Source organism: Pleurodeles waltl, chromosome 3_1 (genome assembly GCF_031143425.1).
Source record: "Pleurodeles waltl isolate 20211129_DDA chromosome 3_1, aPleWal1.hap1.20221129, whole genome shotgun sequence".
Lineage (NCBI taxonomy): Eukaryota > Metazoa > Chordata > Amphibia > Caudata > Salamandridae > Pleurodeles > Pleurodeles waltl.
Window position 1 is genome coordinate 1,878,502,593 of NC_090440.1, and position 20,454 is coordinate 1,878,523,046.

Sequence of the window (20,454 nt, forward strand, 5' to 3'; positions counted from 1 at the left end):
AGGATGGCGCATGCGACCACAATTTTGAAAGCGGTAATGGGGGTGTATTGGAGGGTGCCTCTGCTGCGGTGGAGGCATCGGAATCTTGCCTTCAGGAGTCCGAAGGTGCGCTCTATGAGGTTCCTGGTCCTCTTATGCGCACTGTTGTATTGCCTCTCTGAATCATTGCTGGGTGTTAAAAATGGAGTCATGATCCATGGCCTTAGAGCATATGCACTGTCACCTGTTGGGCACAAAAGTACACTGTTAGTAAGTCCAGATAGTCGTGCACAGTGACCTGTGTGTATGTCTGCAAGGTGTATGCAGCTCTACCTAGGAGGTATCCGTCTCCAAACTCCCCACGTTCCAGGCGTTGATGTATCCCATTATGTCTAAAAATGTATGAGTCATGGGTACTGGCTGGAAACTTAGCTACGATGTCCGTGATGACGTAATGGGCATCACAAACAACCTGTATGTTGAGTGAGTGGGTACACTTTCTGTTGCGGAAAATATGTTCCAGATTAGCGGGGGCATATTTGAATGTGTGTCCCGTCTACACATCCAATGACATGGGGGAAGTGGGCAATGTGGTAAAAGTCCAGCTTCGTGCTGTTAATTTCTGCCTCATTCCTTGGTAAGTATATGAACCTGTGCGCTACTAAGGCATCTAGGAATGCCCTGAGGAACCTTGACACTGCACTTTGGGATACCCCACCTGCCACGGCAATGACCCCCTGATAGCTCCCTGAGGCCAAGAGGTGCAGTGCGCATAGTACTTGCACATGCGTAGGGATGGCGCAGCCACGCAGAGTCTTGTGTTCTAGCTGTGGTTTTAGTAAATCTATTAATTCTAGAATGGCAGCGCTGCTAAGGTGGTATTTATCATAGATCTCCTCTTCAGTTTGCTGGAAAAGGGTCTGCCTTGTTCTATATATCTTCTCCTGTCTGTGGCCCCTCCTCCTCCTCTGCTGGGCTGCGTAGACTCTCCTCCTCACTGCTATCAGGTATATGTCCGCCATCTTGAGTGACCCAGATGCCTTCTGGGTCTCCTTTTATACTTTGGTAATGGTTACCACCTGCTCTGAGTTAGTGGTAAATGCGACTTGCAAACTGGGCTTTTTGCGACTAGTCGCAATTTGCGAGTTGCAATTGCATAAGGTTTGCGACTCGCAAATTGCGACTTGCAATTTGAGGGTCGCAAAATGGGGTCGCAACGGATGCGACTCACAAACGGGTCCCATCACTTTTTGCGAGTCGGAAATGGGCTTTTTGCATCCCATTTCTGATTTTGCACTGTTGCAAATTGCGAATCGGCCCGTTTGCGAGTCGCAAACGTTTGCTACATCTGGCCCAAAGTACTTTGTGCTTGAAAGAGACTTTGTTTGCTTTTTTTAAAGACTTAAGACACTGTGGGGCATATTTATACTCCGTTTGCGCCGAATTTGCGTAGTTTTTTTCGACGCAAAACTAACTCCATATTTATACTTTGGCGTTAGACGCGTCTAGCGCCAAAGTTCATGGAGTTAGCATCATTTTTTTGCGTGAACACCTTCCTTGCGTTAATGATATGCAAGGTAGGCGTTCCCGTCTTAAAAAATGACTCCGATGCATATGCGTCGTATTTATACTCCCAGGCAAAAATGACGCCCGGGAGTGGGCGGGTCTAAAAAACCCGCATTAGCGCCGGATTTTAGCGCCTGGGTCAGGGCAGGCGTTAAGGGACTTGTGGGCTCAGAATGAGCCCAGAGGTGCCCTCCCCTGCCCCCAGGGACACCCCCTGCCACCCTTACCCACCCCAGGAGGACACCCAAGGATGGAGGGACCCACCCCAGGGACATTAAGGTAAGTTCAGGTAAGTATTTAAAAAAAAAAAAAATTGTGGCATAGGGGGCCTGATTTGTGCCCCCCTACATGCCACTATGCCCAATGACCATGCCCAGGGGACAGAAGTCCCCTGGGCATGGCCATTGGGCAAGGGGGCATGACTCCTGTCATTGCTAAGACAGGAGTCATTTCTATGGGGGTTGGGCGTCGTAAAAAAATGGCGCAAATCGGGTTGAGGTGATTTTTTTGCCTCAGCCTGACTTGCACCATTTGTGGACGCCCATACGCCATTTTCCCCCGACGCCGGCGCTGCCTGGTGTACGTCGTTTTTTTTAACGCACACCAGACAGCGCCGGCGGCTAACGCCGGCTAACGTCATTGAATAAATACGGCGCCCGCATGGCGCTTCAGAATGGCGTTAGCCGGCGCAAATTTTTTTGGCGCAAAACTGCATTAGCGCAGTTTTGCGTCAAAAAGTATAAATATGGCCCTGTATATCACTTTTCAGTGATATCCCTACAAATTCACATTGCAACTTTATCCGTTTTGACCTACAATTATCCTGATAAATATTATATATTTTTTCTAAACACTGTGTGGTGTATTTTTGTGGTGCTATATGGTGGTAGTATATGATTTATTGCACAAATACTTTACACATTGCCTTCTAAGTTAAGCCTGACTGCTTGTGCCAAGCTACCAGAGGGTGGGCACAGGATAATCCTGGATTGTGTGTGACTTACCCTGACTAGAGTGAGGGCTTTTGCTTGGACAGGTGGTAACCTGACTGCCAACCAAAAACTCCATTTCTAACATTGGTGATCAGCGGTGAGGATAGGACTTGTATTTGTGCAGTGACATACAGTAGCTAAGTATTTCACTACCTACCCACAGTTGAAGGTCAACTTGATTTTTATCTCGTTTTGCAAATTTGTTTTTTTCCTGACAATTTTCAAAAACTAAATCCTCACTCAACATGTCTCTGACTGGGTCTCAGATAGGAGACTTTAACCTAGTCCTGTTGGATACATATACGGTCAAACAACTAAAAGGATTCTGCAGGGCAATGAGGGTACCCACCCAAGGGGCCTCCAAAAAGGAGGACTTTCAAGTGGCGCTGAGGGCCTGGGCAGAAGCCCATTTAGAAGAGGATGAGGAGGAAGAGGAACCAGAAAATGGCCCCTCAGAGGATTTGTTACTATCTGTGGATGGTGTTACCACTGCAATTGTGCCCCCTTCCAGACCAGGGAGCAGTGTCTCTGTGCAAAGCCTGACCGCAGAGGAAAGGAGAGAGGAAAGGGAGTTCCAATTGCAAATGGCAAAACTGAATATTGAGGCTCAACAGGAGGAAAGAAAGGCAGAGAGAGAAGCCAAGCAAGCTGAGGCTGAAAGAGCAGCCAAACAGATTGAAGCTGAAAGAGCTGAAGCTGCAGCTGAGAGAGCCTTGGCTGAAAATAAACTGTTATTGGCTCATGAACTGAGTCTCAAGGAGCTGGATCTCAAGGCAAAGCAGTCTGAATCCAGCACTAATGGTGGCAGCATACTGACAGGACCTGCTGGAGAAAAGAAGGTTCGTATACCCAAAAATGTGGTGCCCAGTTTTGTGGTGGGAGATGACATACATAAATGGTTAGCTGCTTATGAAGTTGCACTAAGGGCTCATGAGGTTCCTGAAGGGCAATGGGGGGTAGCTATGTGGGGTTATGTACCGCTATTGGGGAGGGACACACTTCTCACATTGGATCAACCTGATCAAAACACATACCCACTTCAGAAAGCCACTTTACTTGCCAAGTTTGGGCTGACCCCTGAGGGATACCGTCAGAGGTTCAGGGACAGCACCAAACAAACCACACAAACATGGGTAGATTTCTTTGACTTCTCCAGTAAGGCACTGAATGGATGGGTGCGGAGCAACAAAGTAGATGATTATAAAGGTTTATATGACTTGATTCTGAGAGAGCATATGCTTAATACTACTTTTACAGAGTTGCGCCAGCACTTAGTGGATAGTAAGCTGACTGATCCCAGGAAGCTTGCTGAGGAGGCGGACCTCTAGGTTAGCACCAGAGTGTCCAAGAAGGTACCTGGGGGGGACACCCACAAAGGTGGTCAGGGTTCCCAACAGAAGAAAGAGGGGGGAGATAAACTTACAGATAAGGAACTCTCCAAAGGCCCCCAAAATAATTCCCAGGGAGGGGTGGCAACCATTCCTTTTCCAGATTTGGGAAAAAGCCAGGGACATATGATAGGTCAGGAAAATCCAACCCCAAATGCATGGAGTGTTACCAGTATGGTCACTATAAAGGCGACCCCCACTGCTCCAAGACAGCACCGTCCACTACCGGACAGACACCTGGGTTGACTAGTGTAGCGCTCGGGGAGAGATGGACCCAGATAGCTTTGGGGAACAGGTAGAGATTTCCCTAGTGTCCCTGGGAGCAGGAGAAATGGTACCCAAAGCCCACATGCCCCAAAATACTTCCAAGTACAGGCAGTGGGTCACCATTGATGGGCAGAAGGTGGAGGCTCTGCGTGACACAGGAGCCAGTATGACTACTATCAAGAGTCAGCTGGTGTCAACAGAGCAGATAGTCCCTAATACATTCCACCAGGTCATAGTCACTGACAATCGTGAGAGTCACCTACCGGTGGCTCTGGTTCCCTTTGAGTGGGGGGGGGTCTCTGGTACTCTGAAAGTAGCTGTGAGTCCTGCCATGCCTGTAGATTGTCTGTTAGGCAATGATCTTGAGCATACTGCATGGAAAGAAGTGGAGCTCAGATCTCACCTGGAGATGTTAGGGTTACCTGAGTGGGTCTGCATGATCACACGGTCCATGGCTGACCGAGAGGTAAGTCAAGGGCGTCTGGAGCCTGGAACAGTGGCCCAAAGAGCTGCCAAAAGGAGGGGCAAGGGGAGCGGGAAACCGGCCCCAGAAATTCCTGCAGTGGTTGACTGGCCTCCTGAGGAGGAGGCTCCCGAGCCAACTGGGGAAGACATTGCCACCCTAGGTGACCTACGGGAGCTTGCTGGCTGGCAAGTTGAGGGTGGACCCACCAGGGAGGAATTCTGCAAGGCGCAGAAAGAATGTCCCACTCTGGAGGGTCTGAGGAAGCAAGCCTCAGACCAGGCGGCAGGTGAAGCCTCTGGTGATCACCACATATATTGGGAGAATGATCTCCTCTACAGTGAGCCTAAGGTTCCGGCCTTTGGGGCAGCGCGTACGCTGCTGGTCCCCCAGTGTTACCGAACCTTCCTACTGGGTCTGGCTCACGAAATTCCCCTGGCAGGACATTTGGGGCAAGGCAAGACCTTTGACAGGCTTGTCACCCACTTTTATTGGCCCAGAATGAGGACGAACTCAGATAAGTTCTGCAGATCTTGTCCTACCTGCCAGGCCAGTGGTAAAGCAGGAAAAAGGGTTAAAAAAACCCTGATTCCACTTCCTGTCGTTGGCACCCCCTTTGAAAGGGTGGGCATCGACATTGTTGGTCCATTGGACCCCAAAACTGCCTTAGGCAACAGGTTCATCCTGGTTTTGGTAGACCATGCCACCCGTTACCCAGAGGCAATCCCTCTGAGGACCGTAACTGCACCGGTGGTGACCAGAACTCTGATGGGGATATTTACCCGTGTGGGATTCCCCAAGGAGATAGTGTCTGACAGAGGTACTAACTTCATGTCTGCATACATGAAGTCTCTGTGGGATGCGTGTGGTGTAACCTACAAGTTCACCACACCCTATCACCCCCAGTCTAATGGTCTTGTGGAGAGATTCAACAAGACCTTGAAAGGCATGATTGGTGGCCTCCCTGAGGCCATGAGGCGTAAGTGGGACGTCCTCTTACCATGCCTTCTCTTTGCTTACAGAGAGGTCCCCCAGAGGGGGGTAGGGTTCAGTCCCTTTGAGCTTCTATATGGGTACCCTGTCAGGGGACACTTAAGCATTGTCAAGGAGGGGTTGGAGAAAGCTCCAAAGACACCCCCTCAGGACGTGGTCAGCTACATGTTAGCCCTCCGCAACCAGATGACCCGCTTCTGGAAAGAGGCCCAAAGTAACCTTGAGGCCAGCCAAGAGGTAATGAAACGCTGGTATGACCAGAAGGCCACCCTGGTAGAGTTTCAACCTGGAGACAAAGTGTGGGTAATGGAGCCAGTAGAGCCTAGAGCTCTCCAGGACCGCTGGACTGGTCCATTTGAAGTAAAGGAGCGGAAAGGGGAGGCCACTTACCTAGTGGACCTCCAAACCCCTAGGAACCCCCTAAGGGTGCTCCATGTTAACCGACTAAAGGCTCATTTTGAGAGGTCTGAGATCAACATGCTTCTGGTCACAGATGAAGGAATGGAAGAGGAGAGTGAACCTCTCCCCAACCTCCTCTCTGCCCAAGAAGGTGATGGGTCAGTGAACGGGGTCATTCTTTCTGACTCCCTGACTCTAAACCAGAAAGGAGACTGCTATGAGCTATTGGAGCAGTTCTCCCCCCTGTTCTCCCTTACTCCTGGACTGACCCACCTCTGTGTTCATGACATTGACACCGGTGACAGTCTCCCTGTGAAGAACAAAATTTACAGGTTATCGGATAAGGTGAAGGCCAGCATCAAGGAGGAGGTCTCCAAGATGTTAGCTCTAAGGGTTATCGAGAAATCCAGTAGTCCCTGGGCCAGCCCAGTGGTGTTGGTCCCTAAGGCTACTGCCCCAGGTGCGAAGCGAGAACTCCGGTTCTGTGTGGACTACCGGGGTCTCAACTCAGTCACACGGACTGATGCTCACCCCATCCCCCGAGCTGATGAACTCGTTGACAGGCTGGGTGCTGCCAAGTTCCTGAGTACGTTTGATCTTACTTCTGGGTACTGGCAGATCGCCCTGACTGAGGGGGCTAAAGAAAGATCCGCATTTTCAACCCCTGATGGCCATTACCAGTTCCGGGTGATGCCGTTTGGATTGAAAAATGCCCCCGCTACCTTCCAACGGTTGGTTAACGGGGTCCTAGCTGGCAAGGATGCCTTCTGTGCAGCCTACCTGGATGACATAGCTGTCTACAGTTCCAGCTGGGAGGAACACCTGCTCCACCTCAAGGAGGTGCTTCAGGCCCTGCAACAGGCAGGCCTGACCATCAAGGCTAGTAAATGCCAGATTGGGCAGGGTTCCGTGGTGTACTTGGGACACCTAGTGGGTGGTGGCAAGGTGCAGCCACTCCAGGCCAAGATTGAAACTATCAAGGCCTGGCAACCACCTAGAACTCAGACTGAGGTGACAGCCTTTTTAGGCCTCACAGGATACTACCGCAGATTTGTCAAGGGCTATGGCACCATTGTGTCACCCTTGACAGAACTCACTTCCAAGAAACAACCTAGGTTGGTGAATTGGACAGAGGCTTGTCAGAAAGCCTTTGACTCCCTGAAGGAAGCCATGTGCACGGCCCCCGTGCTCAAGGCCCCTGACTACTCCCAGGAATTTATTGTGCAGACAGACGCTTCAGAGCATGGCATAGGGGCAGTCCTAGCACAGCTAAATGAGGAGGGCCTAGACCAACCAGTAGTCTTTGTTAGCAGAAGGCTATTACCACGGGAACAGAGGTGGAGTGCTATTGAGAGAGAAGCTTTTGCTGTGGTCTGGGCACTGAAGAAGCTAAGACCCTACCTGTTTGGGACTCACTTCCGGGTTCAGACAGACCACAGGCCCCTCAGATGGCTCATGCAGATGAGGGGTGAGAATCCAAAACTCTTGAAGTGGTCCATTTCCCTACAGGGGATGGACTTTACGGTGGAACATTGCCCAGGGGTTGACCACGCCAATGCTGATGGTCTCTCCAGATACTTCCGCCTTAGCGATGAGAGCTCCCAGGAGGTCGGGTAGCTCTCCCCACTTTCAGCTGGGGGGGACACATGTTAGACCTGACAGCCTTAGGGTGGTCACCCCTAACTTTTTGCCTGCCTCCCTCCACTTTTTGGACACTGTTTTTGCTGGCTTTTAGACTCTGCACACTTTACCACTGCTAACCAGTGCTAAAGTGCATATGCTCTCTCCCTTAAAACATGGTAACCTTGAATCATACCTAATTGGACTATTAATTTACTTATAAGTCCCTAGTAATGTGCTCTCTATGTGCATAGGGCCGGTAGATTAAATGCTACTAGTGGGCCTGCAGCACTGGTTGTGCCACCCACTTAAGTAACCCCTTTTCCTTGTCTCAGGCCTGCCATTGCCAGGCCTGTGTGTGCAGTTTCACTGTCACCTCGACTTGGCATTTAGAAGTACTTGCCAAGCCTAAACCTCCCCTTTCTCCACATATAAGTCACCTCTAATGTGTGCCCTAGGTAACCCCTAGAGCAGGGTGCTGTGTGGGTGAAAGGCAGGACATGTGTAGTTTACATGTCCTGGTAGTGTAAAACTCCTAAATTCGTTTTTGCACTACTGTGAGGCCTGCTCCCTTCATAGGCTAACATTGGGACTACCCTCATACAGTATTGAAGTGGTAGCTGCTGATCTGAAAGGAGTAGGAAGGTCATATTTAGCATGGCCAGAATGGTAATATAAAATCCTGCTGACTGGTGAAGTTGGATTTAATATTACTATTCTAGAAATGCCACTTTTAGAAAGTGAGCATTTCTTTGCACTTAAATCTTTCTGGGCCTTACAATCCACGTCTGGCTGGGCTTAGTTGACAGCTCCTTGTGCATTCACTCAGACACACCCCAAACACAGGGTACTCAGCCTCAGTTGCATACATCTGCATTTTGAATGGGTCTTCCTGGGCTGGGAGGGTGGAGGGCCTGCTCTCACACAAAGGACTGCCACACCCCCTACTGGGACCCTGGCAGACAGGATTGAACTGAAAGGGGACCTGGTGCACTTCTTAGCCACTCTTTGAAGTCTCCCCCCACTTCAAAGGCACATTTGGGTATAAAACAGGGCCTCTGCCCTACCTCATCAGACACTTGCTGGAGAAGAAACCTGAACCAGAAACTACATCCTGCCAAGAAGAACTGCCTGGCTGCTCAAAGGACTCCCCTGTCTGCTTTCTACAAAGGACTGCTGCCTTGCTGTTGGCCTGCTGCCTTGCTGAACTCTTGTCTGGCTGTGAAAGTGCTCTCCAAGGGCTTGGACAGAGCTTGCCTCCTGTTCCCTGAAGTCTCAGGACCAAAAAGACTTCTCTTTTTCACTTGGACGCTCCGTGCGCCGAAATTTTCGACGCACAGCTTGTTCCGCAGCGAGAAAAACGCTGCACACCGATGCTGATCGACGGGACGCCTTCGGGACGACCGGAACTTCGACGCACGGCTTCGGAAGGACAACGCTGCCCGACCTCCAGAGGAGAAATCGACGCGACGCCTGCTGTGAGATCGTAATTTTGACACGCAGCCCCGCAGAACGATGCGCAGCCGGAAAACAAGCAGGAAAATCCACGCACAGACCCGGGACATCTGGTAATCCCCACGATCCACAGAAAGAGACTGTCCGCGCGCCGGAAAACGACGCACGACTTCCCCGCGTGAAAAATAACGACGCAAGTCTGTGTGTGCTGGGGAGAAATCGACACACACACCCTTTTTCCACGTATCTCTTCTTCTGTGGCCCTCTGAGGAGATTTTCCACTCCAAACAAAGGGCCAGATGTAGCAAAAATAAAATTTGCGACTCGCATTTTGCGAGTTGATGCGACTCGCAAAATGCGAGTCGCAAATTGGAATGCCAGAAAAAAAAGCAATCCGATTTTGCGACTCGCAGCCGGACTCGCAACGCTGTGTGCGAGTCCGCAGTTTGCGAGGTCGCTGTTTGCGAGTGTGCAAAAACGAACTCGCAATTAGCGAGTGGGTGTCGCAAATTGCGAATACCTTCAAAATTGCTTGCAGATGCAGCAGAACACTCCAGAAAGCATACCAGAACACCCTGGAAACACTTCCTGGCACATGATGATGACATCACAGCCAGGAAGTTAACAAATACACCTGGGAGGAGGGCTCAACAGTGAGCAGTGTCTCTGCCACTCACAGTAGGGTGCTGAGGAGTGGTAGGCACAGCACCAAGGACGCAGCAGGGACCAGCCAGGCTGGCAGGAGGGGCAGGAGATCATAGATAACAGCCAGGACAGATTCATGTGGCACATGGCGTCAATGTGCCACATGACTGGTTGGCATTTTCCTGCCCATGGACAATTTCAACTTGTATATAGTTTCTTCATGACACTAATAAAACAGTTATTTTTGTTCCACTTAACAAATGGTTAATAGGTGAGTATGGTGGGAGTTGACACATACCGTCCAGAATATTGCGTTGCAATGTGGTCCCGTCTCAGTCTGCCTTGATTAGCTAGACTCCTATCCCCATGATGGCGATGTGGTTGTTCTTGCTCATCATCATCAGGATCTGGGTCTGCAGGGGTGAGAGGTAGCCCACGTCGGGTGGCTATGTTGTGGAGGATGGCGCATGCGACCACAATTTTGAAAGCGGTAATGGAGGTGAATTGGAGGGCGCCTCCGCTGCGGTGGAGGCATCGGAATCTTGCCTTCAGGAGTCCGAAGGTGCGCTCTATGAGGTTCCTGGTCCTCTTATGCGCACTGTTGTATTGCCTCTCTGAATCATTGCTGGGTGTTAAAAATGGAGTCATGATCCATGGCCTTAGAGCATATGCACTGTCACCTGTTGGGCACAAAAGTACACTGTTAGTAAGTCCAGATAGTCGTGCACAGTGACCTGTGTGTATGTCTGCAAGGTGTTTGCAGCTCTACCTAGGAGGTATCCGTCTCCAAACTCCCCACGTTCCAGGCGTTGATGTATCCCACTATGTCTAAAAATGTATGAGTCATGGGTACTGGCTGGAAACTTAGCTACGATGTCCGTGATGACGTAATGGGCATCACAAACAACCTGTATGTTGAGTGAGTGGGTACACTTTCTGTTGCGGAAAATATGTTCCAGATTAGCGGGGGGCATATTTGAATGTGTGTCTCATCTACACATCCAATGACATGGGGGAAGTGGGCAATGCGGTAAAAGTCCAGCTTCGTGCTGTTAATTTCTGCCTCATTCCTTGGTAAGTATATGAACTGAGACCTGTGCGCTACTAAGGCATCAAGGAATGCCCTGAGGAACCTTGACACTGCACTTTGGGATACCCCACCTGCCACGGCAATGACCCCCTGATAGCTCCCTGAGGCCAAGAGGTGCAGTGCGCATAGTACTTGCACATGCTTAGGGATGGCGCAGCCACGCAGAGTCTTGTGTTCTAGCTGTGGTTTTAGTAAATCTATTAATTCTAGAATGGCAGTGCTGCTAAGGCGGTATTTATCATAGATCTCCTCTTCAGTTTGCTGGAAAAGGGTCTGCCTTGTTCTATATATCTTCTCCTGTCTGTGGCCCCTCCTCCTCCTCTGCTGGGCTGCGTAGACTCTCCTCCTCACTGCTATCAGGTATATGTCCGCCATCTTGAGTGACCCAGATGCCTTCTGGGTCTCCTTTTATACTTTGGTAATGGTTACCACCTGCTCTGAGTTAGTGGTAAATGCGACTTGCAAACTGGGCTTTTTGCGACTAGTCGCAATTTGCGAGTTGCAATTGCATAAGGTTTGCGACTCGCAAATTGCGACTTGCAATTTGAGGGTCGCAAAATGGGGTCGCAACGGATGCGACTCGCAAACGGGTCCCATCGCTTTTTGCGAGTCGGAAATGGGCTTTTTGCATCCCATTTCCGATTTTGCACTGTCGCAAATTGCGAATCGGCCCGTTTGCGAGTCGCAAACGTTTGCTACCTCTGGCCCAAAGTACTTTGTGCTTGAAAGAGACTTTGTTTGCTTTTTTTAAAGACTTAAGACACTGTGGGGCATATTTATACTCCGTTTGCGCCAAATTTGCGTCGTTTTTTTCGACGCAAATTCGACGCAAAACTAACTCCATATTTATACTTTGGCGTTAGACGCGTCTAGCGCCAAAGTTCATGGAGTTAGCGTAATTTTTTGGCGTGAACACCTTCCTTGCGTTAATGATATGCAAGGTAGGCGTTCCCGTCTTAAAAAATGACTCCGATGCATATGCGTTGTATTTATTCTCCCGGGCAAAAATGACGCCCGGGAGTGGGCGGGTCTAAAAAACCCGCATTAGCGCCGGATTTTAGCGCCTGGGTCAGGGCAGGCGTTAAGGGACCTGTGGGCTCAGAATGAGCCCAGAGGTGCCCTTCCCTGCCCCCAGGGACACCCCCTGCCACCCTTGCCCACCCCAGGAGGACACCCAAGGATGGAGGGACCCACCCCAGGGACATTAAGGTAAGTTCAGGTAAGTATTTTTTTTTTTTTTTTTTTTAAATTGTGGCATAGGGGGGCCTGATTTGTGCCCCCCTACATGCCACTATGCCCAATGACCATGCCCAGGGGACAGAAGTCCCCTGGGCATGGCCATTGGGCAAGGGGGCATGACTCCTGTCTTTGCTAAGACAGGAGTCATTTCTATGGGGGTTGGGCGTCGTAAAAAAATGGCGCAAATCGGGTTGAGGCGATTTTTTTGCCTCAGCCTGACTTGCACCATTTGTGGACGCCCATATGCCATTTTCCCCCTACGCCGGCGCTGCCTGGTGTACATCGTTTTTTTTAACGCACACCAGACAGCGCTGGCGGCTAACGCCGGCTAACGTCATTGAATAAATACGGTGCCTGCATGGCGCTTCAGAATGGCGTTAGCCGGCGCTACTTTTTTTGGCGCAAAACTGCGTTAGCGCAGTTTTGCGTCAAAAAGTATAAATATGGCCCTGTATATCACTTTTCAGTGATATCCCTACAAATTCACATTGCAACTTTATCCGTTTTGACCTACAATTATCCTGATAAATATTATATATTTTTTCTAAACACTGTGTGGTGTATTTTTGTGGTCCTATATGGTGGTATTGTATGATTTATTGCACAAATACTTTACACATTGCCTTCTAAGTTAAGCCTGACTGCTTGTGCCAAGCTACCAGAGGGTGGGCACAGGATAATCCTGGATTGTGTGTGACTTACCCTGACTAGAGTGAGGGCTTTTGCTTGGACAGGTGGTAACCTGACTGCCAACCAAAAACTCAATTTCTAACATTGGTGATCAGCGGTGAGGATAGGACTTGTATTTGTGCAGTGACATACAGTAGCTAAGTATTTCACTACCTACCCACAGTTGAAGGTCAACTTGATTTTTATCTCTTTTTGCAAATTTGTTTTTTTCCTGACAATTTTCAAAAACTAAATCCTCACTCAACATGTCTCTGACTGGGTCTCAGATAGGAGACTTTGACCTAGTCCTGTTGGATACATATACGGTCAAACAACTAAAAGGATTCTGCAGGGCAATGAGGGTACCCACCCAAGGGGCCTCCAAAAAGGAGGACTTTCAAGTGGCGCTGAGGGCCTGGGCAGAAGCCCATTTAGAAGAGGATGAGGAGGAAGAGGAACCAGAAAATGGCCCCTCAGAGGATTTGTTACTATCTGTGGATGGTGTTACCACTGCAATTGTGCCCCCTTCCAGACCAGGGAGCAGTGTCTCTGTGCAAAGCCTGACCGCAGAGGAAAGGAGAGAGGAAAGGGAGTTCCAATTGCAAATGGCAAAACTGAATATTGAGGCTCAACAGGAGGAAAGAAAGGCAGAGAGAGAAGCCAAGCAAGCTGAGGCTGAAAGAGCAGCCAAACAGATTGAAGCTGAAAGAGCAGAAGCTGCAGCTGAGAGAGCCTTGGCTGAAAAGAAACTGTTATTGGCTCATGAACTGAGTCTCAAGGAGCTGGATCTCAAGGCAAAGCAGTCTGAATCCAGCACTAATGGTGGCAGCATACTGACAGGACCTGCTGGAGAAAAGAAGGTTCGTATACCCAAAAATGTGGTGCCCAGTTTTGTGGTGGGAGATGACATAGATAAATGGTTAGCTGCTTATGAAGTTGCACTAAGGGCTCATGAGGTTCCTGAAGGGCAATGGGGGGTAGCTATGTGGGGTTATGTACCGCTATTGGGGAGGGACACACTTCTCACATTGGATCAACCTGATCAAAACACATACCCACTTCAGAAAGCCACTTTACTTGCCAAGTTTGGGCTGACCCCTGAGGGATACCGTCAGAGGTTCAGGGACAGCACCAAACAAACCACACAAACATGGGTAGATTTCTTTGACTTCTCCAGTAAGGCACTGAATGGATGGGTGCGGGACAACAAAGTAGATGATTATAAAGGTTTATATGACTTGATTCTGAGAGAGCATATGCTTAATACTACTTTTACAGAGTTGCGCCAGCACTTAGTGGATAGTAAGCTGACTGATCCCAGGAAGCTTGCTGAGGAGGCGGACCTCTGGGTTAGCACCAGAGTGTCCACGAAGGTACCTGGGGGGGACACCCACAAAGGTGGTCAGGGTTCCCAACAGAAGAAAGAGGGGGGAGATAAACTTACAGATAAGGAACTCTCCAAAGGCCCCCAAAAGAATTCCCAGGGAGGGGGTGGCAACCATTCCTTTTCCAGATTTGGGAAAAAGCCAGGGACATATGATAGGTCAGGAAAATCCAACCCCAAATGCATGGAGTGTTACCAGTATGGTCACTATAAAGGCGACCCCCAGTGCTCCAAGACAGCACCGTCCACTACCGGACAGACACCTGGGTTGACTAGTGTAGCGCTCGGGGAGAGATGGACCCAGATAGCTTTGGGGAACAGGTAGAGATTTCCCTAGTGTCCCTGGGAGCAGGAGAAATGGTACCCAAAGCCCACATGCCCCAAAATACTTCCAAGTACAGGCAGTGGGTCACCATTGATGGGCAGAAGGTGGAGGCTCTGCGTGACACAGGAGCCAGTATGACTACTATCAAGAGTCAGCTGGTGTCAACAGAGCAGATAGTCCCTAATACATTCCACCAGGTCATAGTCACTGACAATCGTGAGAGTCACCTACCGGTGGCTCTGGTTCCCTTTGAGTGGGGGGGGGTCTCTGGTACTCTGAAAGTAGCTGTGAGTCCTGCCATGCCTGTAGATTGTCTGTTAGGCAATGATCTTGAGCATACTGCTTGGAAAGAAGTGGAGCTCAGATCTCACCTGGAGATGTTAGGGTTACCTGAGTGGGTCTGCATGATCACACGGTCCATGGCTGACCGAGAGGTAAGTCAAGGGCGTCTGGAGCCTGGAACAGTGGCCCAAAGAGCTGCCAAAAGGAGGGGCAAGGGGAGCGGGAAACCGGCCCCAGAAATTCCTGCAGTGGTTGACTGGCCTCCTGAGGAGGAGGCTCCCGAGCCAACTGGGGAAGACATTGCCACCCTAGGTGACCTACCTGAGCTTGCTGGCTGGCAAGTTGAGGGTGGACCCACCAGGGAGGAATTCTGCAAGGCGCAGAAAGAATGTCCCACTCTGGAGGGTCTGAGGAAGCAAGCCTCAGACCAGGCGGCAGGTGAAGCCTCTGGTGATCACCACATATATTGGGAGAATGATCTCCTCTACAGTGAGCCTAAGGTTCCGGCCTTTGGGGCAGCGCGTACGCTGGTGGTCCCCCAGTGTTACCGAACCTTCCTACTGGGTCTGGCTCACGACATTCCCCTGGCAGGACATTTGGGGCAAGGCAAGATCTTTGACAGGCTTGTCACCCACTTTTATTGGCCCAGAATGAGGACGAACTCAGATAAGTTCTGCAGATCTTGTCCTACCTGCCAGGCCAGTGGTAAAGCAGGAAAAAGGGTTAAAAAAAACCCTGATTCCACTTCCTGTCGTTGGCACCCCCTTTGAAAGGGTGGGCATCGACATTGTTGGTCCATTGGACCCCAAAACTGCCTTAGGCAACAGGTTCATCCTGGTTTTGGTAGACCATGCCACCCGTTACCCAGAGGCAATCCCTCTGAGGACCGTAACTGCACCGGTGGTGACCAGAACTCTGATGGGGATATTTACCCGTGTTTGATTCCCCAAGGAGATAGTGTCTGACAGAGGTACTACCTTCATGTCTGCATACATGAAGTCTCTGTGGGATGTGTGTGGTGTAACCTACAAGTTCACCACACCCTATCACCCCCAGTCTAATGGTCTTGTGGAGAGATTCAACAAGACCTTGAAAGGCATGATTGGTGGCCTCCCTGAGGCCATGAGGCGTAAGTGGGACGTCCTCTTACCATGCCTTCTCTTTGCTTACAGAGAGGTCCCCCAGAGGGGGGTAGGGTTCAGTCCCTTTGAGCTTCTATATGGGTACCCTGTCAGGGGACCCTTAAGCATTGTCAAGGAGGGGTTGGAGAAAGCTCCAAAGACACCCCCTCAGGACGTGGTCAGCTACATGTTGGCCCTCCGCAACCAGATGACCCGCTTCTGGAAAGAGGCCCAAAGTAACCTTGAGGCCAGCCAAGAGGTAATGAAACGCTGGTATGACCAGAAGGCCACCCTGGTAGAGTTTCAACCTGGAGACAAAGTGTGGGTAATGGAGCCAGTAGAGCCTAGAGCTCTCCAGGACCGCTGGACTGGTCCATTTGAAGTAAAGGAGCGGAAAGGGGAGGCCACTTACCTAGTGGACCTCCAAACCCCTAGGAACCCCCTAAGGGTGCTCCATGTTAACCGACTAAAGGCTCATTTTGAGAGGTCTGAGATCAACATGCTTCTGGTCACAGATGAAGGAATGGAAGAGGAGAGTGAACCTCTCCCCAACCTCCTCTCTGCCCAAGAAGGTGATGGGTCAGTGAACGGGGTCATTCTTTCTGACTCCCTGACTCTAAACCAGAAAGGAGACTGCTATGAGCTATTGGAGCAGTTCTCCCCCCTGTTCTCCCTTACTCCTGGACTGACCCACCTCTGTGTTCATGACATTGACACCGGTGACAGTCTCCCTGTGAAGAACAAAATTTACAGGTTATCGGATAAGGTGAAGGCCAGCATCAAGGAGGAGGTCTCCAAGATGTTAGCTCTAAGGGTTATCGAGAAATCCAGTAGTCCCTGGGCCAGCCCAGTGGTGTTGGTCCCTAAGGCTACTGCCCCAGGTGCAAAGCGAGAACTCCGGTTCTGTGTGGACTACCGGGGTCTCAACTCAGTCACACGGACTGATGCTCACCCCATCCCCCGAGCTGATGAACTCGTTGACAGGCTGGGTGCTGCCAAGTTCCTGAGTACGTTTGATCTTACTTCTGGGTACTGGCAGATCGCCCTGACTGAGGGGGCTAAAGAAAGATCCGCATTTTCAACCCCTGATGGCCATTACCAGTTCCGGGTGATGCCGTTTGGATTGAAAAATGCCCCCGCTACCTTCCAACGGTTGGTTAACGGGGTCCTAGCTGGCAAGGATGCCTTCTGTGCAGCCTACCTGGATGACATAGCTGTCTACAGTTCCAGCTGGGAGGAACACCTGCTCCACCTCAAGGAGGTGCTTCAGGCCCTGCAACAGGCAGGCCTGACCATCAAGGCTAGTAAATGCCAGATTGGGCAGGGTTCCGTGGTGTACTTGGGACACCTAGTGGGTGGTGGCAAGGTGCAGCCACTCCAGGCCAAGATTGAAACTATCAAGGCCTGGCAACCACCTAGAACTCAGACTGAGGTGAGAGCCTTTTTAGGCCTCACAGGATACTACCGCAGATTTGTCAAGGGCTATGGCACCATTGTGTCACCCTTGACAGAACTCACTTCCAAGAAACAACCTAGGTTGGTGAATTGGACAGAGGCTTGTCAGAAAGCCTTTGACTCCCTGAAGGAAGCCATGTGCACGGCCCCCGTGCTCAAGGCCCCTGACTACTCCCAGGAATTTATCGTGCAGACAGACGCTTCAGAGCATGGCATAGGGGCAGTCCTAGCACAGCTAAATGAGGAGGGCCTAGACCAACCAGTAGTCTTTATTAGCAGAAGGCTATTACCACGGGAACAGAGGTGGAGTGCTATTGAGAGAGAAGCTTTTGCTGTGGTCTGGGCACTGAAGAAGCTAAGACCCTACCTGTTTGGGACTCACTTCCGGGTTCAGACAGACCACAGGCCCCTCAGATGGCTCATGCAGATGAGGGGTGAGAATCCAAAACTCTTGAAGTGGTCCATTTCCCTACAGGGGATGGACTTTACGGTGGAACATTGCCCAGGGGTTGACCACGCCAATGCTGATGGTCTCTCCAGATACTTCCGCCTTAGCGATGAGAGCTCCCAGGAGGTCGGGTAGCTCTCCCCACTTTCAGCTGGGGGGGACACATGTTAGACCTGACAGCCTTAGGGTGGTCACCCCTAACTTTTTGCCTGCCTCCCTCCACTTTTTGGACACTGTTTTTGCTCGCTTTTAGACTCTGCACACTTTACCATTGCTAACCAGTGCTAAAGTGCATATGCTCTCTCCCTTAAAACATGGTTACCTTGAATCATACCTGATTGGACTATTAATTTACTTATAAGTCCCTAGTAATGTGCTCTCTATGTGCATAGGGCCGGTAGATTAAATGCTACTAGTGGGCCTGCAGCACTGGTTGTGCCACCCACTTAAGTAGCCCCTTTTCCTTGTCTCAGGCCTGCCATTGCCAGGCCTGTGTGTGCAGTTTCACTGTCACCTCGACTTGGCATTTAGTCAAGAAGTACTTGCCAAGCCTAAACCTCCCCTTTCTCCACATATAAGTCACCTCTAATGTGTGCCCTAGGTAACCCCTAGAGCAGGGTGCTGTGTGGGTGAAAGGCAGGACATGTACTTGTGTAGTTTACATGTCCTGGTAGTGTAAAACTCCTAAATTCGTTTTTGCACTACTGTGAGGCCTGCTCCCTTCATAGGCTAACATTGGGGCTGCCCTCATACAGTATTGAAGTGGTAGCTGCTGATCTGAAAGGAGTAGGAAGGTCATATTTAGCATGGCCAGAATGGTAATATAAAATCCTGCTGACTGGTGAAGTTGGATTTAATATTACTATTCTAGAAATGCCACTTTTAGAAAGTGAGCATGTCTTTGCACTTAAATCTTTCTGGGCCTTACAATCCACGTCTGGCTGGGCTTAGTTGACAGCTCCTTGTGCATTCACTCAGACACACCCCAAACACAGGGTACTCAGCCTCACTTGCATACATCTGCATTTTGAATGGATTTTCCTGGGCTGGGAGGGTGGAGGGCCTGCTCTCACACAAAGGACTGCCACACCCCCTACTGGGACCCTGGCAGACAGGATTGAACTGAAAGGGGACCTGGTGCACTTCTAAGCCACTCTTTGAAGTCTCCCCCCACTTCAAAGGCACATTTGGGTATAAAACAGGGCCTCTGCCCTACCTCATCAGACACTTGCTGGAGAAGAAACCTGAACCAGAAACTACATCCTGCCAAGAAGAACTGCCTGGCTGCTCAAAGGACTCACCTGTCTGCTTTCTACAAAGGACTGCTGCCTTGCTGTTGGCCTGCTGCCTTGCTGAACTCTTGTCTGGCTGTGAAAGTGCTCTCCAAGGGCTTGTATAGAGCTTGCCGCCTGTTCCCTGAAGTCTCAGGACCAAAAAGACTTCTCTTTTTCACTTGGACGCTCCGTGCGCCAACATTTTCGACGCACAGCTTGTTCCGCGATGAGAAAAACGCCGCACACCGACGCTGATCGACGCGACGCCTTCGGGACGACCGGAACTTCGACGCACGGCTTCGCAAGGACAAAGCCGCCCGACCTCCAGAGGAGAAATCGACGTGATGCCTGCCGTGAGATCGTAATTTTGACACGCAGCCCCGCAGAACGACGCGCAGCCGGAAAACAAGCAGAAAAATCCACGCACAGACCCGGGACATCTGGTAATCCCCACGATCCACAGAAAGAGACTGTCCGCGGGCCGGAAAACGACGCACGACTTCCCCGCGTGAAAAATAACGACGCAAGTCCATGTGTGCTGGGGAGAAATCGACGCACACACCCTTTTTCCACATATTTCTTCTTCTGTGGCCCTCTGAGGAGATTTTCCACTCCAAACCAGGTACTTTGTGCTTGAAACAGACTTTGTTTGCTTTTTTAAAGACTTAAGACACTGTATATCACTTTTCAGTGATATCCCTACAAATTCACATTGCAACTTTATCCGTTTTGACCTACAATTATCCTGATAAATATTATATATTTTTTCTAAACACTGTGTGGTGTATTTCTGTGGTGCTATATGGTGGTATTGTATGATTTATTGCACAAATACTTTACACATTGCCTTCTAAGTTAAGCCTGACTGCTCGTGCCAAGCTACCAGAGGGTGGGCACAGGATAATCTTGGATTGTGTGTGACTTACCCTGACTAGAGTGAGGGCTTTTGCTTGGACAGGGGGTAACCTGACTGCCAACCAAAAACCCCATTTCTAACACCACATATTTCAATGAGGGAACAAATAGGAAAAATATCAGTGATTTATTAATGTATTCACAGTTTGTATTTTCAATCTCAATGAGGTTCAGGCAGAGATATGTCCAACGGGCAGAGTATCCTGGGTAATAGAGGTGGCAGTGCCTCAGCAGTAATGTCCATAGTATATATCTGCATGTGGGTGTCCAGAGTGTCGTGTCTGACAGAGACACCAAGCCAGAGATAAGTGGTAGATGTGTAGACCATCCTTTGTGAGACAGATGGAGTGTCGGGCAGAGATTGTTGCTGGATGTGTAAAATATCCTGTATGATAATGTGAGACTGAGGCAGTGGCAGGCACAGTGATGTTGAATATTTGTGTCATAGAGATGAAAGACTCAGGTAGAATTAAATGCAAATTGTG

At 50.1% G+C, this 20,454-nt stretch overlaps 1 protein-coding gene across 1 annotated transcript in view; it reads left to right on the forward strand.

Annotated features, from left to right (window-relative positions):
- Positions 1–4,643: 4,643 nt before the first annotated feature.
- The window catches only part of CPO (carboxypeptidase O), a 234,472-nt gene continuing 218,661 nt past the window's right edge, over positions 4,644–20,454 (forward strand). Inside the window, exon 1 of the mRNA XM_069221571.1 lies at positions 4,644–4,658. Coding sequence (XP_069077672.1) covers positions 4,644–4,658 — 15 coding nt within the window. The remainder of the gene's footprint in view (positions 4,659–20,454) is intronic.